This window comes from Mchenga conophoros, linkage group LG14 (genome assembly GCF_057382185.1).
Source record: "Mchenga conophoros isolate Kocher_MC1m ecotype Shallow Benthic linkage group LG14, M_conophoros_male_GT1.1, whole genome shotgun sequence".
Taxonomy (NCBI): Eukaryota; Metazoa; Chordata; class Actinopteri; order Cichliformes; family Cichlidae; genus Mchenga; species Mchenga conophoros.
Genome location: NC_140539.1, coordinates 17,752,029 through 17,770,642, shown reverse-complemented (window position 1 = coordinate 17,770,642; position 18,614 = coordinate 17,752,029). Strand labels below are relative to the sequence as shown.

The 18,614-nt window shown below is 40.7% G+C and overlaps 1 protein-coding gene across 2 annotated transcripts; it reads left to right on the top strand.

Moving 5' to 3' along the window:
• Positions 1-7,493: 7,493 nt before the first annotated feature.
• On the top strand, positions 7,494-14,418 carry tbrg1 (transforming growth factor beta regulator 1). 2 transcript variants are annotated; one of them, XM_085245606.1, is made up of 15 exons: positions 7,494-7,834; positions 7,977-8,114; positions 8,787-8,844; positions 8,951-9,033; positions 9,265-9,301; positions 9,657-9,719; positions 10,911-11,147; positions 12,162-12,232; positions 12,321-12,562; positions 12,654-12,790; positions 12,925-13,071; positions 13,207-13,304; positions 13,449-13,559; positions 13,706-13,848; positions 14,139-14,418. In XM_085245606.1, exons 2-15 carry the CDS (start codon positions 7,996-7,998, stop codon positions 14,225-14,227), a joined length of 1,635 nt encoding a protein of 544 aa, XP_085101732.1. In that variant the 5' UTR covers positions 7,494-7,834; positions 7,977-7,995; the 3' UTR covers positions 14,228-14,418. The 2 variants fall into 2 exon arrangements, with proteins under 2 accessions (XP_085101732.1, XP_085101733.1); XM_085245607.1 differs by lacking the exon at positions 9,657-9,719.
• Positions 14,419-18,614: the final 4,196 nt, after the last annotated feature.

Genomic DNA, 18,614 nt, shown 5'->3' with positions numbered 1-18,614 from the left:
CAGGAAGATAAAACGGATCATAACAGCTCCTCCCGCTGTGTTATCAGAGGGGCCGCTCAACTCCTCTTTTTTCTCCACTGTGGTAGCTTTTCCTTTTTTACTGTGCGTTCTTATTGATGTTTTATCAGAACAATATGCACCTCAGACTGTCGCGGCTGCCCTTTTAAGAGGATAATGGATAGCAGACAGAAAAGATGATGTCTCTGTTTTTGAATAGTACTGCTGGGCTGTTTATCCCTGTCTCATGGAGTGTTTACTATAGTGCCTGAAGATTATCCTTGAAGGCAAAAACATTAGCAAAGTAATGTGATGTAAAAATGGGTTTTATTTATTATAAAATAAATCTGTCATGATCAGTCTGGCCGGACTCAAACGGAGGACTCGGGAAGGAAAGTTCAGTGAGTTTATTTACAGTGTTGGTGCAGATAGTGCTATATGGTCTTTTTGAAGTGCTCAGTTCGAAAGTCCCAATATGTACAAAATCCAATAGAAGGAAGGTTCTGTGAATCCAGGTCCCCGATCCTCTGAGTCTCCCCAGCAGAAACTCCACCAAGTAACAAACACTGTCTCTGAACTCCGCTGGGCTGTTGTAGGCACAGAAAGAGAGAGGGTGGAGAAACACAGGAGGACTGTGACAACATTATAGTAATCATATAAAAAAAATCATCTTCCATTTCTTCCTGTGTAAATTGTCTCAGCTCATTGTTGTGATGTCTTAAATGTGACGCATCACCTTTTTCATCTCACATCTTCACTCATTAATCAATATTTCAGTTACTTAGAATTTTATATTGTACAGAAATATGACGTGGACTGGCAAAACTGACAAAGCCGTTGTAATGATAATACAGTGACTTCAGAGTCACTAAGTAAACTTCTACTTCACATCACTCTTATTGATGTGGCACACTTGAAAACAAACAGGAGCTGCCCAAACTAGAAATGTCCCCACTGAATTTGAAACAGGTAAACAATGTTACAGCAAACATGCAATCGTCTTCAAGGGCGGATGTTAGGAATTCATTTGGGAATGTATCTTTGTTATGGTGTTAGTGGGTTATAAGGGTGTTGATGCCAAATGATCCCCTGGTTTATGGGATTATCTTTGGTGACACACACCCTTTCATAGGACCTGGAGGCTCACACAACTTCTGACAACAGGAGAGGACGCTAAGTTTCAGAATATGTGATACATATAGTATTGTAACAGTCTTGAGTCCCCACTCTTTTCTTTATATTTTGCTAGGGTAAATAGGAAACTGGTACAGTGATTGATTAAAACATATATATTTCACATATTTTATTCTTAACAAAAAAGAAAAAAAAGCACAATTTCATTGTACGTGTACAATGAGAATAAAGGGCTGTTCTATTTATTCTATTCTATAAGGCAAAAACAGGATGTACAATTCTACAATTTCTACAGTTTCTCTGCCCTCTTTAGGTATGACAACATGCAACTAGCAGGACTGATATGAGTTGCATATATCAACATGCAGTGACACAGCAAAACATTGGGAAACAATTTAAGCTGCTGTGTTTTTTCTCGATCGTGTCTGAACTGTTACGTTGTGAAACGCTCACATGCTTTGCTCAGATGCTGCAATTTCGGAAATAAGACCACACAGTTTGTAAAGCCACATAAGACGAGCTCCAATAACGGAAGAAGCCTGAGTCACCGTTTTGAACATGGATATGGATAAATTAAGGATTTTATAGTTTAGTGTTTCATGTGTTATGGTTGAGCCACAGAGCAAGAACAGGCCTATGAGGTGATCCAGTACAAATGATACAACTCACAAGAGTAGGAGACCTTCAAATGGTTAGTTACCAAAAATTCTCCTCTGAGTTTTAGCTTTACTGCCAAAAGTCAAAATATCTGTTACTAAAATTTCTGACACTCCAGTGCAGTGGAAGTGTGTACCGTTGATTTCATTTATGCACAACAGCAAATCCCCACTCTCAGTTTGTCCTCTGATAATTGTCAAAAAGTTGTTCAATTTACAGTACGATCTATAAATTATGCAGACGCACCACAAGGGAAATTTCATTCACTTCCACTGAATCAGGCACGTCTAAGAAAAAAATATATCTATATTTCACTTTGGTTAGATATCCTTGGTGTATGTACCCTTTAATTTGTAGAAAATATTTGGTTGTCTTAAAGAGAAAAAGTATTTAAAAAAAGATTAGAACTGCTTCTAAACAGATTTAAGAGAATGTTGACCATTTTATTGCAATTACGTTTTGATAAAAAACAGGTGGTAGTGCTGGTGTAATTTGGACAGGAAATGCTGATCATGTTAGATGTTCTAATCTCCAACAGTCAGGAATATTTAAACATGCAAGATGTCCTTGTAATTGGTGATTCATTTTCAGCACATAAAAACAATCACGCAAACATCAAATAAGTCTCAACCACACAAGCCATCATGAAGAATGGGTAAAGACATTATCTGAAAACGCAGAGAGAAATACTGTTTGTGCACATCTCAATCTAAAACAGCTGCTGGAGCGGAATCTTGTAAGGAGTTCAAGTATGGTAGCCATCTCTAAACACAGTACCTTAACATAGAAGGTCATGCCATTCAAATTACTATAAATTTGAGTTACAGCAAGATGTTTCCTTGTCAGACATGAGGTGTATCATTGTTACAGCCTTCTTGGTAATCTATGTCAAAAAGCACTCACCTCTGACTTTTTAATCACAATAAGCTGCTGCCCCCCAAAAAAATCCACTAATTATATTTCATAGTGGTAAAGTTTTTTCTCATCTACTTCCTTGACATGCTGGGAAAAAAAGGAGCAGGATATATTTTGAAAAGGTACTACGGCCATTTCCACACCTGACAACTATTTTGTAACTATTTGCAGCGGCGTAGTAGTTTTAAATCAGCATATATTAAATGCCTCACATTTGACCTAAAACACTACATTAAAAAAAAAAAAAGCACAGAAGCCAGAAAGAATTGCTGCATTGTTAACTCTCCATCTCCCTCAGAGTTAACAATGCAGCGTCTTCTTTCTAAATCTGTAGGTTAATAGGACTTTGGAGCGGGATCTTAAGGGATGGGGCGTGGCCATGATTTTTGCTCGAGGCGCCATATCAGCAGGACAAACAAATGCTTGCTGTGTGTGGACACACAGACACGCATACACGTTTACACACACAAACCATCATATAGAAGAGAGATTTCTGAATAGGGATTTTGTTTCTGTTTTTTGTTAAAGAGACATGAAAGACCTCAACTTAAGGTTAAGTGTATAAACTTGAACTTGAAACATCTTTATGATGCAACCGAAAGAATCGTGAATCTGAAAAGCTACATGATTTTTCTGGATTTTATTTTTGTCGACTTATGAAGTTATATATATTGTTTTGTATATTTTTGAAATTTCTTAAGGAGAAGATTGCTGATTGGTCTTAACCAATTACTGTATAAAAGATGAACGACACGACAGCACTTCCTCCCATTGTGCAAAAATGAAGCCAAAATATCCCGCTTGTGGGAGCTGCCATGTTCCACTTTTGGAGCCAGAGTCTGCTCAGTAGTAACTCGTGGCGGAGCGTCTCTGCCCACACACCCACTGGACGTGACCGTGAACACGCCCCCTTACACTTTTTACATAGCCCGGCTGCTCTGTCTCTCATTCTGCAGGGTATGGGTAAAATTTATCATACAAAACATGCAATATGGATTAACGTTACTGCTGAAGATGTGAGGACATCTTATCTCTGAAAAAACAACTGTTAATGAAGCTGGAAAAACACACCCATGTCTTGATCCTTAAAAAAGCATATTAATATATAGTACAAGCCAATCAGAAGTAAGTAGAAGTAAAAGGCTTCAGCCTACTAATATTAGTCAATAAAATACATTCTCTGCGTCAAAAGTGATGAGTTAAGGTGCCCATGGAGGCAAGGGTGCCACCAGGCATTTGGCCCCGGGGTGGACCCAAGTCAGGCTGGAGAGATTATATCTCTTGGCTGGCCTGGAAACGCCTTGGTGTTCATATTCATATTAATATTCTTATTCTTCTATGACAAAAAAGTACAAGTGTTCATTTAAAGAAATAAACAGAACAGTAAGAGATGTTTTTTTTTTTTTTTTTTCCCTTAGCCGAAGGCCGTATCGTTTGTGACCTGGGAGTTGGATAGTCCTGGCTCAGGGACTTTTTTGGACGTCCTGTGTCACTACTGCTTCTGGCCTCTTGTTGTCTTTTGGTGTGTTTGGTGTGTTTTCAGAGGTTTCACTCAAGGTTATATTGTTCATTTTCTTAACTAGCAGTCGGATAGTGCTTGGCGTCCAACTTTTTTGGCTGCTCTGTGTCACTGGTGCTTGTCCTGGCCTCTTGTTGTATTTTGGAGTGTTTTCGAAGGTTTTGGTATCACTCGAGGTCGTAACGTCCATTTTCTCAACTAGGTGTTGAATAGTCCTTGGCGCATAACTTTTTTGGCTGCTCTGTGTCACTGGTGCTTGTCCTGGCCTCTTGTTGTATTTCAGTGTGATTTCAGAGCTTTTGGTATTGCTCGAGGTCGTAACATCCATTTTCTCAACTTGGTCTTGGATAGACCTTGACAAAGAACTTTTTTGGATGTTCTGTGTCACTGCTGCTTGTTCTGGCCTCTTGTTGTCTTTTGGTGTGTTTTGAGAGTTTTTGGTATCACTCAAGTTCATATTGTTCTTTTTCTGAACTTGGAGTTGGATAGTCCTTGAAGAAGAACTTTTTTGGATGCTCCGAGTCACTGCGGTTTCTTTTTTCTCAGTGTCTACTCTCATCCTCTTTCTCTCTGGAGAGTAGCTCTCAGAGTTCTTTTTGCTGCCTTTTGAAATCTGACTGTATCGTCTTTTCAACACATTTTTTTCTTCACAGATAAGTCTTTCTTTCCTTGGTGGTGAGCAGCTGTCAGCACTTGTCCTGCAATTTTGTGCAGCATAATCCGGGCCTTGCATTGTCTTGAGTGGAAGCTGGACAAGTGCGTTTGTTTCCTGAACTTGGAATTGGACCATGCTGGACGAAGAACTTTCTTGGATGCTCGGACTCACTGCTGTTTCTTTCTTCTCTATCTCTATTCTCATCCTCTTTCTCTCTGGAGAGTAGCTCTCAGAGTTGTTTTTGCTGCCTTTGGAAATCTGACTGTATTGTCTTTTCAACACAGTTTTTTTTCTTCACAGATTCGTCTTTTTTTCCTTGGTGGAGAGCAGCTGTCGTCACTTCTGCAATTCTGTGCAACATAATCCGGGCCTCGCTTCCTCTTGAGTGGAAGCTGGAAATGTGTTTCATCAGAATTTGGCTCTGGATTTTGGTGGTCCATTGTAGTAAAGCCAGCGTAAGCTTGTTGGCTTTTGCCGTGTTTACTCTGAGACATGTCAGAGTGTTGATGAAGTGACTGTCTTAAAGATTCAACTATTTAAAATTTTTTCTCAGGCGTACCTTTGAATGCTGCAATCTCGAGTGTTACAAGTAAACGGACTGACAGTTTGGGCTTCTTACCCGGATTTAAGGATTCACAGATCAAAGGCATGTTATGACATGATGATGTCATAACATAACGTAACAACAACATTCTTTTTTAAAATTTGATTCTTTTTATTGAATCGAGTTTCAATGAATAGAATAGAATAGAATAGAATAGAATAGAATAGCCTTTATTGTCATTGTACAGAGTACAACGAAATTGGAGTGCCACTCCCTTGGTGCAAGTTTCAATAATAAATATAAATGTAAAATATAAAAAGTACAAAAAAAACAATCGTAAGTACTCAAACAATAGTATGTACAATATATACAGGATAGCAGCATTAATATAATGACAGTATGAATAGCAGCATAATATAATGACAGTGACGGTATGGAATAGGTTCAATTGTTTTTGTGCTTATTTACTATGTTGGTAGCTCTGGGAAAGAAGCTATCCCTGAATCTGTTTGTCCTGGTTTTATGTGACCTGTACCGTCGGCCTGACGGTAATAGTTCAAACAGTTGGTTGCTGGGGTGAGAGTGGTCCTTGATGATATTGCCAGCTCTGCTGAGGTACCGAGAGTTTGCAGTGACCTCCAGGCTGGGCAGAGAGCAGCCAGTGATCTTCTGGGCTGTGTTGATGACCCTCTGCAGTACTTTCCTGTCTGCAGCTGAGCACCCTGCATACCATGTTGTTATGCCGTACGTTAGGATGCTCTCTATGGTGGCTCTGTAAAATGTCACCAGCAGCCTCTCCTCCAGGTTGTTCCTCCTGAGCACTCTCAGAAAGTGGAGACGCTGCTGGGCCTTTTTAACCACCGCTGTAGTATTTGCAGTCCAGGAGAGGTCATCAGATATCTGCACGCCCAGAAACCTCATGGAGTGTACCCTCTCCACACAGCTCCCGTGAATGTAAAGTGGGGCCGGGTCTGCTCTGCCCTTCCTGAAGTCCAAGATAAGTTCTTTAGTTTTCGTGGTGTTCAGTTGGAGGTTGTTAACTGAACACCACTCAGTCAGTCTGTTGACCTCATCTCTGTAGTCCGACTCATCCCCCCTTGAGATGAGTCCAACCACTGTGGTGTCATCCGCGAACTTTATGATGGTGTTTGAGAGATGGGTAGGGGAGCAGTCGGATGTGTAGAGCGTAAACAGGAGGGGACTCAAAACACATCCTTGTGGAGACCCGGTGCTGAGTGTGATGGTGCTGGACCGGTGGGGGCCGAGTCTGACAGACTGTGGTCTATTTGTCAGGAAGTCCTTGATCCAGAGGCAGATGGGGGTGGAGAGTCCCAGGTGAGACAGTTTCTGGACCAGGATCTCCGGGATGATATGATTGAATGCTGAGCTGAAGTCCAGAAAGAGCATTCTCACATAGCTTCCTCGGTGCTCCAGGTGACTCAGCGCAGTGTGGAGCGCTATGGTGATAGCGTCCTCGGTGGAACGATTTGTCCTGTAGGCAAATTGGTGGGGGTCCAGAGTGGGAGGCAGACCGGCCCTGATGTGCTGACAGACCAGTCTCTCAAAGCACTTCATCACTACAGGCGTAAGTGCAACAGGCCTGTAGTCATTTGGGCTGGCCACAGCTGTCTTCTTGGGACACTCACCAAAGTGAATCGAGTTTTTTGAGTCATTTGATTCACTGAGTCAGTCGACCAGAGAGTGCAAAAAATGTACATTTTCACTCAAACTTAATTTGTTTCTCTTTTCATGTAAATCCTACTGCTAAGATGAATGATTCTAAAAGAAAACAACTAAACAGCAAAAAAGAGCAAAAAAATTTCTAAAATTAAGCAATTTCCTATCAAAATTGCTTAATAAACATTTATTTTATTTTATTTTTTATTTTATTAGTATTTTCCTTAAAAAAAGATTAAAAGCAGAATATCATCACTCATACTGTGAAACACTTAAGAGGTGCAGTACAGTAGTAACAGATAAGTAAAAATGTAAATAAAATAATGGAAAAGGGTTTTTTTTCTAAGTGTAACTTTCGGATTTTATTTTGACGAGCCGTACATGTACACCGGATATCCGGTAAAGTGCTCATCCGTCTTTGGTTCCGATACAAGACTTCTTGATTCTCATATACCTTTACTATGCTACAGTAAAACTGTGATAGATATTCGCTTTTTTTTAACCCAACGTCAAATATGTTCACGAGTTGGACCACACTAGTGAAATATGTATTCTTTCAAGTCTGGATTTAAACACGGAAACTGCTCCTAGCCAATGACTCCTAGCTAGTTGATGTTAGCATTTAGCCGCTCTGACTGTAAACAATGCAATGAGGACGGACGAAGGTTCCGGTTGACACGGAAACTAATAGTGAGGAGCACGAAGTCAAATAAGTGTTTGCTGCAGTTTCATTTGGGTAGGTTTTGCTTGTAGCTGGTCCTTACTGTACCTGATGTTATTGTGCAGAAGTCAGTGTTTGCCTTGCTTAAGGTCTGCAGTGAGGCACGCCTGTAGACTGAAACGCAGCTAGATATTTTCTCATTGACGTTTCTTCGCAGATGCTCATACCTGCCCTCCATGGAATCCCTCAACACGTTTGAATCTGAGATGGAGGCTGATGGACAGGGGAACTACTCTCTGTTTCCTGCTCTGGACAGCATTGCAACTCTGTCTGGCACCACTGAAACTCTAGAGAGGTGATTCAAAATAATCAGATTTATAATACGTCATTTTAAAATGTTACTGTCTACTGTAACTTCATTTATTTTGGATTAAGAAATATAATGCTAGTATTGACATAGATTATAGAATTTCAAGTGTTTTGAATACTCAAGCAGAGTAGAAACCCTCTATATACGAAACCAGTCTATTTACCACCATGTTCAGTTAGGGTACAGCTAAGAGCAGAAGAATCCTCAGATCACTGACAAATTCAAGGAAAGAGAAAATGTGTCTTAGTAAGGTCTTATGGCATCATATACTGCCAGAACAGCTTTAGTGTGTCATGTTTCTAAAATATATTTCATCCTTTAGTGTTCGTCCATACACCATAGTTGATGTGATTCACATAATAATAATCATTATACTCAGTGACCCCATGAGTCCTATGAGCGGAGGCACCGTCAGCATAGAAATGTACTATTATGGGAATTTATTGAAATGCTTCTAAGAAGTCATCACTTCCCAGCACTGTAAGGTTAAAGGGCAATAGACTTTTCCTTTTGTCATTCCTCTGCATAAGCAATATGAACATGTATCCAGATAAAGTGGGTGTGCTTGCAGGAAATTATGCCAAAATTTTAAAGTACAAATAAATCAAGGAGATAACTTACACCAGAGGACACTGATGTTTTATTTCCTGTTTGCAGTGAACCACCCAGCGAAATAGCAGAGAAACCGAACCTGACGTGGCTCGATGCTGCGCAGGTATGGGCCATATATTTGTGACATTTCAGTAACATTCACAGCAGTGAGGGTCTTTTGCGTTTGGTTTTGTAGCAAGTTTTTTTTCTTCTTTCTTTCTCTTACATAGATTGTTTTGGAGGAAGCGGGAGGTCCCATGCACATAAAGGAAATTAAACAGAGAATCATCGACAGGGGACTTGTTCAATCCAAGTACAGTGTTCTCTTCACTTTAACTGTCTAGGTTATTAGAGCATATCTGAAAGTCAAGTTTCATAAGTTTTCATGAGCTTTAGTTGGACAGCATCAGAACAAATTCATGAAAACCAAGAGTGTGCAAGATTGCTGTCTTTCAGTGGGTACAAGGGAGGAGGGAGATATGGTTTTCTGTAATTCACTATGATCCTTTAGACTTTGCTCATCTCGTTGTTCTCTCCTTGGCAGTGCAAAATCAAGCTTGGAAGCCGTCATGTACCGCGAGGTAAGGGAAATGTTTGAGACTCAGCCTCACAGCAGCCTCTGCTGTTGAGTGCAGTAAATTACACCATCACCTGTTGAGTGGATTTGGTGCAAACACCATTTGCATTTCTGTCAGCATCCTTTGTTTTCCCATCCCGCTTCTTTGACTTTTATTTGTTTTGCATCATTTTTTTAACGAGGCAGACATTTCTGGGCTGTAATCGGAACAGACAGTTCTCTGTGCGCTCTGATGTGCGGGCCTTTAAACTGTGATCTTATAATGATTGAATTCATCTAAATTGACCCCCAGCTTGTGTGAATCAAACCCAGCCTTTCCTGCCCCGTGCATTTGGCCTCAGTCTCGCATTATGTTTCAGACACAAAAAGGCAGCAGGAGATTCAAGAGGATTGAAAACAGAAACGGAGTCTTTGCTCTGCTGGTGAGTCATCTGAGATACTAATGGCACTGTTATACCAAACCTAAATATATTATAAGGTGCTGCAAATTTGCATTGCTTTGTATGCCCTGCTGTTGGTTATGGATAAATATGGAAGCCTTTCTTTTCACAAAAGAGCCGGACCCAGAAGTGTAGAGGGATACACAAAACTGTTCTAAGTAATTGAAAAAAATCATATATACAGAATTAAAAGTTCACATTATTACAACTAGCATTTTTGCATTAAGCCTGTGTCTGAGTGAAATAAGCTGAGACAGGGAGTTCAGTTTTGTTTTAATTTCTTGTGCATCTTTTGTTTGGTTGAACTTTTGTTATTTGTCAAAAAGCACTTTTAGTGGAAGCTGCATCTGTGTTTTGTTTTGTTTTTTGTGTACATTTCATCATTCTGAGGAAAGCACAAGCATTAGGCTCAGTGTTGGCTCTGTGTTTCCACAAGCCCCGCTGGTTCAGAAACTTTTTCTCGTTAACGACCAAAACAAGATGAACATCTTTGATTTGCTAGCAAGGGAGGTCACAGCCGGTGTCTCAGAAAGCACTCTGAATCCTACCACAATGACCCCAACGACGGCCTCCGCTTGCTGCCTTTTATTGGGAAAACAGTTCACACAATACACATCACAGCAAAGCAACGCGCACCATAAAACCCCCCAAATGGTTCTAAGACAAGGCACTATGTGTGTGTATGTGTAAACATCTGTATGCATGTGAGAATGTGTGTGTGTGTGTGTGTGTGTGTGTGTGTGTGTGTGTGTGTGTGTGTGTGTGTGTGTGTGTGTGTGTGTGTGTGTGTTTGAGTGAGTGAGTGTGTGTGTGTGTGTGTGTGTTTCCTCCTGCTGTTTCTAACAACATCCTGGTCATATAGAGAGTAACCCCCCCACACCCAATGTATGGTTCACCATGCATAACACAGTGAAGCCATACAAAGGGCAGGAAGCTTACCAAACATCAAACAATCTTCACAAGGGATGTGTAAAAATTCTCCCCCAGCATAGAGTGGCTGGAGAGGTGGTCAGGGACAAAGGAATGTCTTGACCCTATAGATTGAACTAAGATCTTACAAATTTAAGAAGCATAATGACAAACATTCAACAATTAGACTTAACACTCAGGAACTCATGCTACAAATGAACAATCCTCTGTCTTTGTCTCCCCTACATCTCTGACCCCTTGCAGACTGATGAGGAGCGGCAACAGGCCCTGCAGGCTTTCACCGCCCAGTCTTTCCTCAGCTCGCCGCAGCAGAATACCATCTCTGGTTCTGGGTCAGGAGTCTCAGCACCCACCTTCCCATCTCCCACTACCTCCTCTGAGCATAAGGCCAAGGGGAAGAGGGGTCCACGAAAGAACCAGAATGAAAAGTATAGGCTCAAGTACCTCCGGCTGCGCAAAGCTGCTCGTGCCATGATATTTGTAAGTAAATGATGTTTCCATAAAAATAAACAGTCTTACATCATGCATATAAACTCACCAGCCACTTTAGTAGGTACACCTGATTACCTAATAATGCAAATCAGCCAATCACATGGCAACAACTGAGTGCATTTAGGCATGTAGATATGATCGAGACATCCATTTTTAATTGAATCTGATTTAGTTGTTGGTGTTGGAGTCTTTTAGAAACTGCTGAGTTTTACAAAGAATGGTGCAAAAAAGTAAAATGTCCAATGAGCAGCAGTTCTCAACATGAAAGTGCTTTGTTGAGGTCAGAGGAGAATGCGCAAACTGCTTCAAGCAGAAAGGAAGGCACTAACTCAGTTAGAACAAAAAAAAGAAATCTGCATTCCTTGTTACAACCAAGGTCTCCAGAAGAGCATTCCTCTACTGTGAATAAGAAAAACAAATTGGCACTACAGTTTGGAAAAACATTGCGTAGTCTGATGAGTCTTGATGTCTTTCTATGGATGGTACGGTCAGAATTTCACATAAACGACATGAAATCATGGATCCATCCTGCCTTGTCTCAACAGTTCGGGCTTCTGGTGGTGTAAGAGGTGTGCGGTATGTGGGATGAGGGCTTTTTTCTGGCACACTTTTGGGCGCTCGTGATCAGTGTGTCCATCTTCTGATGGCTTCTTCCAGCAATATGGTGTTTCATGTCAAAAGAAAGCATAGATTGTCTCAAACTGGTTTCTTGAACATGATGGTGAGTCATGAGACGATGACCTTCTCAGTCACCTCAGTCCTCAGTGTGGTAGAACAGGATATTCACGTCATGGATAACTGTGTAATGCTGTCTTGTCAATATGAACCAAAATCTCTAATGTTTCCTGTACCTTGTTGATTCTGTTATGGAGAATTAATGCTGCTCTGAAAGATAAAGGGGGTCCAAATTTATTAGATACCCCATAAGTGTCTAAGTGTAGACTAGGACATGAAAAGTATGTTATCCAATCTGACCACACCGAGGTGTAATTTTGCCAACAGGAAAATGCAGCTCTCTGTGATGAAGTTGCTCACATAGAAGAAAAGTTTCTGAGAGCAAAGGAGGAGCGGAGGTGAGTACAGGTGACTGCTGTGTGACATGCGGAATGATGTGCTTTTGCTCTAATGGCACATGGTATTCATTCATTTTTTTATTTTCAGGTTCTTACTAAAATCCTTGTTGCAATACCAGTCTCTGTCAGAGGGGGAGCTACTGCCCACACCCAGCTCAAGCGCTCATCTACCTTTACCACCAGTGGCATTGTCCTCAGGTCCTTCTGGGGCTTCAGGTCTGTCCACTACTCACAGTGTGTCATCAACAGTGCCAACAGGCGAAGAAGGAGCACTTAAAAAACCCAAAAAGGAAAGGAAGGAGCGGGGGAGGGAGAATGGAAAGGATGAACGTGAGTGTTGCGATCAAATATTTATTAAGACAGAAAATGACATCCTTGTGTTGCTGTATACAACTAAATTGTGTTGAAATTGGGCTTTTAGTTCCAAAGAAGATGTCCAAGAAGAGAAAACTCGCAGATGGCTCAAGGAAGGTGGTGCAACCCATCCCTCTTGACTCTTCTGGCCGTCCTGTCTTTCCCATAGTACTGGGAGGTTTGACAGTCTACAGTCTGGGCGAGGTCAGTGTCTCAGTGACAGTACACCTCTGAGCTGAGGTTTTAAAGTTCCAATCTTTAGCATAAAGTGAGCTTTAGAGGACACAGTCAAGCCTCTCGAAATGCTGATGACTGAATCCTTCTTGTCTGCTCTCCAGATCATCACAGACAGAATGCTGTTTCATGACGAGTGTGCCATCTACCCAGTGGGCTTCTGCAGCACGCGCATCTTTGCCAGCATGAAAAACCCCGAGCAGCAGTGCCTCTACACCTGCCAAATCAAGGACGGGGGAACAGGCCCACAGGTCAGTTCTCATCTCACATGCAAGTTTTGATACATGTTTATATAAATTCGGTTTACTTTTAGGTGAACACACGACACTAAGATTAAGATTTGTTACTTTAAACAATTATTTTTTCCAAACACCCTCCATCTCCAGTTTGAGATCGTGCCTGAAGAGGACCCTCAGAATGCGATCGTGGCCTCCTCCGCCCTGACGTGCCATGCCAATCTACTGAAGGCCATCGCGTCTGTGAGGTAGCACAACTTCACCGCCACATTCTGAACAAATGAGCAAACATGACAAAGCTTTTGTCTTCCAGTCACTTAACCTGCTTGTACAACTTGAATTAGTTTTGGTCACCTTCAGTTAAAATAAATCCTTCTGCACATTCTTCTTAGTTCCAAGTCCATGGTGTCGATTGTTCCATCAGGAGCAGACTTCTTTGGCTTCTCTCATCCCACCATCCAGAATCTCATCCAGAGTTGTCCCGGAGCTCGCAAGTGTAGCAAGTAAGTGCATTTCTGCTCCCTAACAACGGATTCTCAGCTTGATATATTCAGCTGTTCTAGGTTTAGCTCACTTGCATTATAGACATCTTAAAAATGTCTTTATAGTATTTATGTTTTGTTTTTGTTTTTTAAAATTGTTTATTTAGCTACAGATGGATCCGTTTTGAGGTGTGTCGCCCCGGCGATGGCCAGGTCCCTCACAGCCTATCAGAGGATGATGCCTCAATCAACTTTGAAGCGTTCCAGAGGCACCACGGCTTTGAGAACATCAAGACAGAGCATATCACAGGCATGTACTTTCCATTAAAGTGACAGATGGGTTTACTGTACAGTGAGTCACAGGTTGGTTGGGGGGGGGGTCGTCATTGGTTGGGACACAAATCAAAAACTGTGTCAACAGCTGCTGTCTGAACAAAGCAGATGACTCAGCTGTACTTTGCTCTGCTGGAGTGTGTTTGTTATTCATCACAGATGTTACACCTTGGATTTTAAAGCAGTTTTGTTTGTTTTGCCAGCGCTGACATGATGATTACTCAGCGTGACAATGACGATGACTTCTCTATCTCCATCTTCCCTCAGGACAGACACCACAGTCTCCTAGTTTATCTCATCAGCATCACCTCACCTCCCCCACCATGAAGGCTTCGACCTCATATTTCAGCTCCTGATGCTCTGTGCCGGAGCACCTCTGAAATCAAGGCCATACCTGAGCTTAGTTGTTGTAAATATTCCTTGTAAATTACAAGATGGAGCATATTTTTTTTCCCTCCACCAGGGGGCCTGGGCTTTCTTTCCAATGTGGCTTTTTGTTAGTTAGGCTCTCTTTAAACTTCAATAAAAGTCGGTGTTTTCATGTTGATTCAATTGATTGATTGTGTTTTGCCAAATGGTAAATGGCCTGTGTTTGTAGCGCTTTACTTAGTCCCTAAGGACCCCAAAGCGCTTTACACTACATTCAGTCATTCACCCATTCACACACACATTCACACACTGGTGATGTGAAGCTACATTGTAGCCACAGCTGCCCTGGGGTGCACTGATAGAGGCAAGGCTGCCGAACACTGGCGCCACCAGGCCCTCTGACCACCACCAGTAGGCAACGGGTGAAGTGTCTTGCCCAAGGACACAATGACCGAGACTGTCCGAGCCGGGGCTCGAACCGGCAACCTTCCTACAAGACGAACTGCCAACTCTTGAGCCCCCAAATAAAAAAGTAACATTTTATAATTAGGCACACTACAACATGAGTCACAAGTCCCCAGTAATTAAATAGAATTTCAAAGTATTTTATTTGATCTTACAATGTCATTATATTTACAACGTTAAAGTGTAAAGTTAGGTAAGGTGGGAACAAGTCAGGTTTTTACATAAGTAAATTTAAGTAATAAAAGTAATTTTTGGTAATACATGAGTACATGAGTAATTTTAAGTATTGCATAACTTCAGGTGTTTTACAGGAACAGCAACACAAATTATACAGTAAATATTGAAGTACTGCATAAGTAGTTTAATTAGTGTGTAATTTCTTGTTAGTTTTGCAATAATTCACCGTCTTACGTTGTAAACACACTGTACTTTTTGTGGTGCAGGTTATATCATGGACCTAAATTCCAGATATTTTACAGGAAAGGACACTGTGTTTTTTTTCCTTTTCAAAGTTATGTTTGAAATGTCATTGTGAAGGGAAAAATGAGAGTTGGCTCCAACATTACAAGGTTTCATAGAACTGCAAATTTTGAAGACATTTATTTTTTCTTGTAAGTTGGTAAGAGAGAATATTTTATTATACCATTACTATTGGTAAAATAAAAGGACAGATGAATACATCATACACATCAGCATAATGATTATTAGATAAAGATGTTTTATTTTCCGTGATGTAGCCTGCATCCTGAAAAATACAGAATATTTACATGAGACCTGTTTTTCTGTAAAATTACCATGAAAATGCACAATACTGAAAATTACTCACAATGTAATTATTTTTTTGTTTTCTCTTCTTTTTTTTTTCCAGAACCCCCCTTTATAGGTAGTGTGCATACCTTTATTTATGTGTTACTTTATGACTTTATTTATTTGTAGGTAAATATACTTTGTTGTAATTGAAAAATACACTGAAATTTTGTTTTACAGTTTTTTTACAGACGCTAGGACACATGTCTCAATACTTAGGTCACTTTTGCAAAACTCTTCACACAATTCTCCTAACTGACCCTCACCTTGGCAAAGCAGTTCATTTCACATTCAAAATGCACTACAACTACCAAAACACTTCATTCAGGTCTCAAATAAACTCATTCTTCCAGAACACTAGCAAAGGTTGACAGCCGACAAACACACTTTGTCACCCACAAAACAATGACCTAAAAAACACTAACAACATGTAGCATTACACAGCGTTTTCTTGTGTAAAACAAGGACACATCTCTGTTTATAATTTCAATATATGTTACTGGAATGAATCAGACATCATGCAGAATTCGTTAATATTTGTTTATGTATTTTTATCTTTTTTGCACTAAGTAATCCCAAAATACAAGAATTTGTATACACACCATCCACTGATACACATACAATAGTAATGCTAATCTACTCGGTCTTCTCCATTTGGCCACAGGTTGTCATCCACATCACATCTTATGTCATCTAGGGCAATACACCTAGGAAAGAATCTTCTGGCTGCCAGAATTGAAGGAGTTGAAAAATTGAAGGAGTAACACCTGTGCAGATGTTCATCTACAATGAGAATAAGCTGTGGCTGGTTAAACTGCATTTTTAGATTTGAAATATGTTTCAATAAAATATTGCTGTTGGATTTTGCTGTCTTTTCAAGTTTTGCATTGTGTTATTGTTTTGGCCATAAGTTTAACAGTTTTGAAAACAGTATGTAAGCACATGCAAAGTGTCCTGTACGTACAAAGGTTTTTGGCAGTTGTTGTGTCTGAGTGAGAAGATAATTCATGAAATTTGAGAGATGTAGTCATTGAAAGCATTTTGTGCCAAAACAATGATAACTGATCCTCAGTTTAGCCCACATAGACTTCTGTTGTGCTCACTGTGTGAGGAGTTTTGCAAACGTGACCTAAGTATTGAGAAATGTGTCCTAGCGTCTGTAAAAAACTGTAATACAGTGAAATTATACCTTTAATCACCAGCGTTATCCCCTCAAAAAAGAATTGAGTGTGTGCTGGTGACATATAATAATATATTAAAGCAACAAGTAAATAAGCATTAAAGTGAAAGGTTCACATTATTAGAGAAAATCAAGAAAAGCTTTGAACTTGGTGCTTTTCAATGTGATCATCAGTGCTTTCGGGACTGACAGGTCTGCCATAATAATGTGAAATCCATGCAGACTTTGGCCACATTGAATTAACTTTTTTATATATTGTCTGTGGTTATCACTAAAACCTGTCACCTTTATAGTCTGTTCTGTCAGCCGCAATACAAATGTATAAAATAGAATTGGCACCAAATCACGACTAAGTATTTACTGATTTTGTTTACTGTGCAACACAAGTTACCATGGTGATCAAGCCAAAATATAAGAGCCTGTTTTGTGACATTGAAAAATCTGACTTGCAGCTCAGGTCAAGTTAATCTTCCTTCAAAGTACACCTCTTGGCTTTCTACTGTATGTGAAAAATAGCTGTGCTTTATTTTGAAGCCTGAGCTCCAGCAGTTGTTTCAGTTTTATTGCTATAACGTTACTTACTAATTGCAAGTTGCACAGAAAACCATGTGAAAATACAGGAAGTGCAGAATTATTAGGCAAATGAGTATTTTGTCCACATCATCCTCTTCATGCATGTTGTCTTACTCCAAGCTGTATAGGCTCGAAAGCCTACTACCAATTAAGCATATTAGGTGATGTGCATCTCTGTAATGAGAAGGGGTGTGGTCTAATGACATCAACACCCTATATCAGGTGTGCATAATTATTAGGCAACGTCCTTTCCTTTGGCAAAATGGGTCAAAAGAAGGACTTGACAGGCTCAGAAAAGTCAAAAATAGTGAGATATCTTGCAGAGGGATGCAGCAGTCTCAAAATTGCAAAGCTTCTGAAGCGTGATCATCGAACAATCAAGCGTTTCATTCAAAATAGTCAACAGGGTCGCAAGAAGCGTGTGGAAAAACCAAGGCGCAAAATAACTGCCCATGAACTGAGAAAAGTCAAGCGTGCAGCTGCCAAGATGCCACTTGCCACCAGTTTGGCCATATTTCAGAGCTGCAACATCACTGGAGTGCCCAAAAGCACAAGGTGTGCAATACTCAGAGACATGGCCAAGGTAAGAAAGGCTGAAAGACGACCACCACTGAACAAGACACACAAGCTGAAACGTCAAGACTGGGCCAAGAAATATCTCAAGACTGGTTTTTCTAAGGTTTTATGGACTGATGAAATGAGAGTGAGTCTTGATGGGCCAGATGGATGGGCCCGTGGCTGGATTGGTAAAGGGCAGAGAGCTCCAGTCCGACTCAGACGCCAGCAAGGTGGAGGTGGAGTACTGGTTTGGGCTGGTATGATCAAAGATGAGCTAGTGGGGCCTTTTCGGGTTGAGGATGGAGTCGAGCTCAACTCCCAGTCCTACTGCCAGTTTCTGGAAGACACCTTCTTCAAGCAGTGGTACAGGAAGAAGTCTGCATCCTTCAAGAAAAACATGATTTTCATGCAGGACAATGCTCCATCACACGCGTCCAAGTACTCCACAGCGTGGCTGGCAAGAAAGGGTATAAAAGAAGAAAAACTAATGACATGGCCACCTTGTTCACCTGATCTGAACCCCATTGAGAACCTGTGGTCCATCATCAAATGTGAGATTTACAAGGAGGGAAAACAGTACACCTCTCTGAACAGTGTCTGGGAGGCTGTGGTTGCTGCTGCACGCAATGTTGATGGTGAACAGATCAAAACACTGACAGAATCCATGGATGGCAGGCTTTTGAGTGTCCTTGCAAAGAAAGGTGGCTATATTGGTCGCTGATTTGTTTTTGTTTTGTTTTTGAATGTCAGAAATGTATATTTGTGAATGTGGAGATGTTATATTGGTTTCA

What these genes read in the sequence shown, in the direction of transcription:
- tbrg1 (XM_085245606.1), top strand. Translation starts at nt 7,996, where the DNA reads ATGGAATCCCTCAACACGTTTGAATCTGAGATGGAGGCTGATGGACAG. An exon ending in AGGGGACTTGTTCAATCCAA is followed by an intron (nt 9,034 to 9,264) that starts GTACAGTGTTCT and finishes TCTCCTTGGCAG; the next exon opens with TGCAAAATCAAGCTTGGAAG. An exon ending in ACGGAGTCTTTGCTCTGCTG is followed by an intron (nt 9,720 to 10,910) that starts GTGAGTCATCTG and finishes GACCCCTTGCAG; the next exon opens with ACTGATGAGGAGCGGCAACA.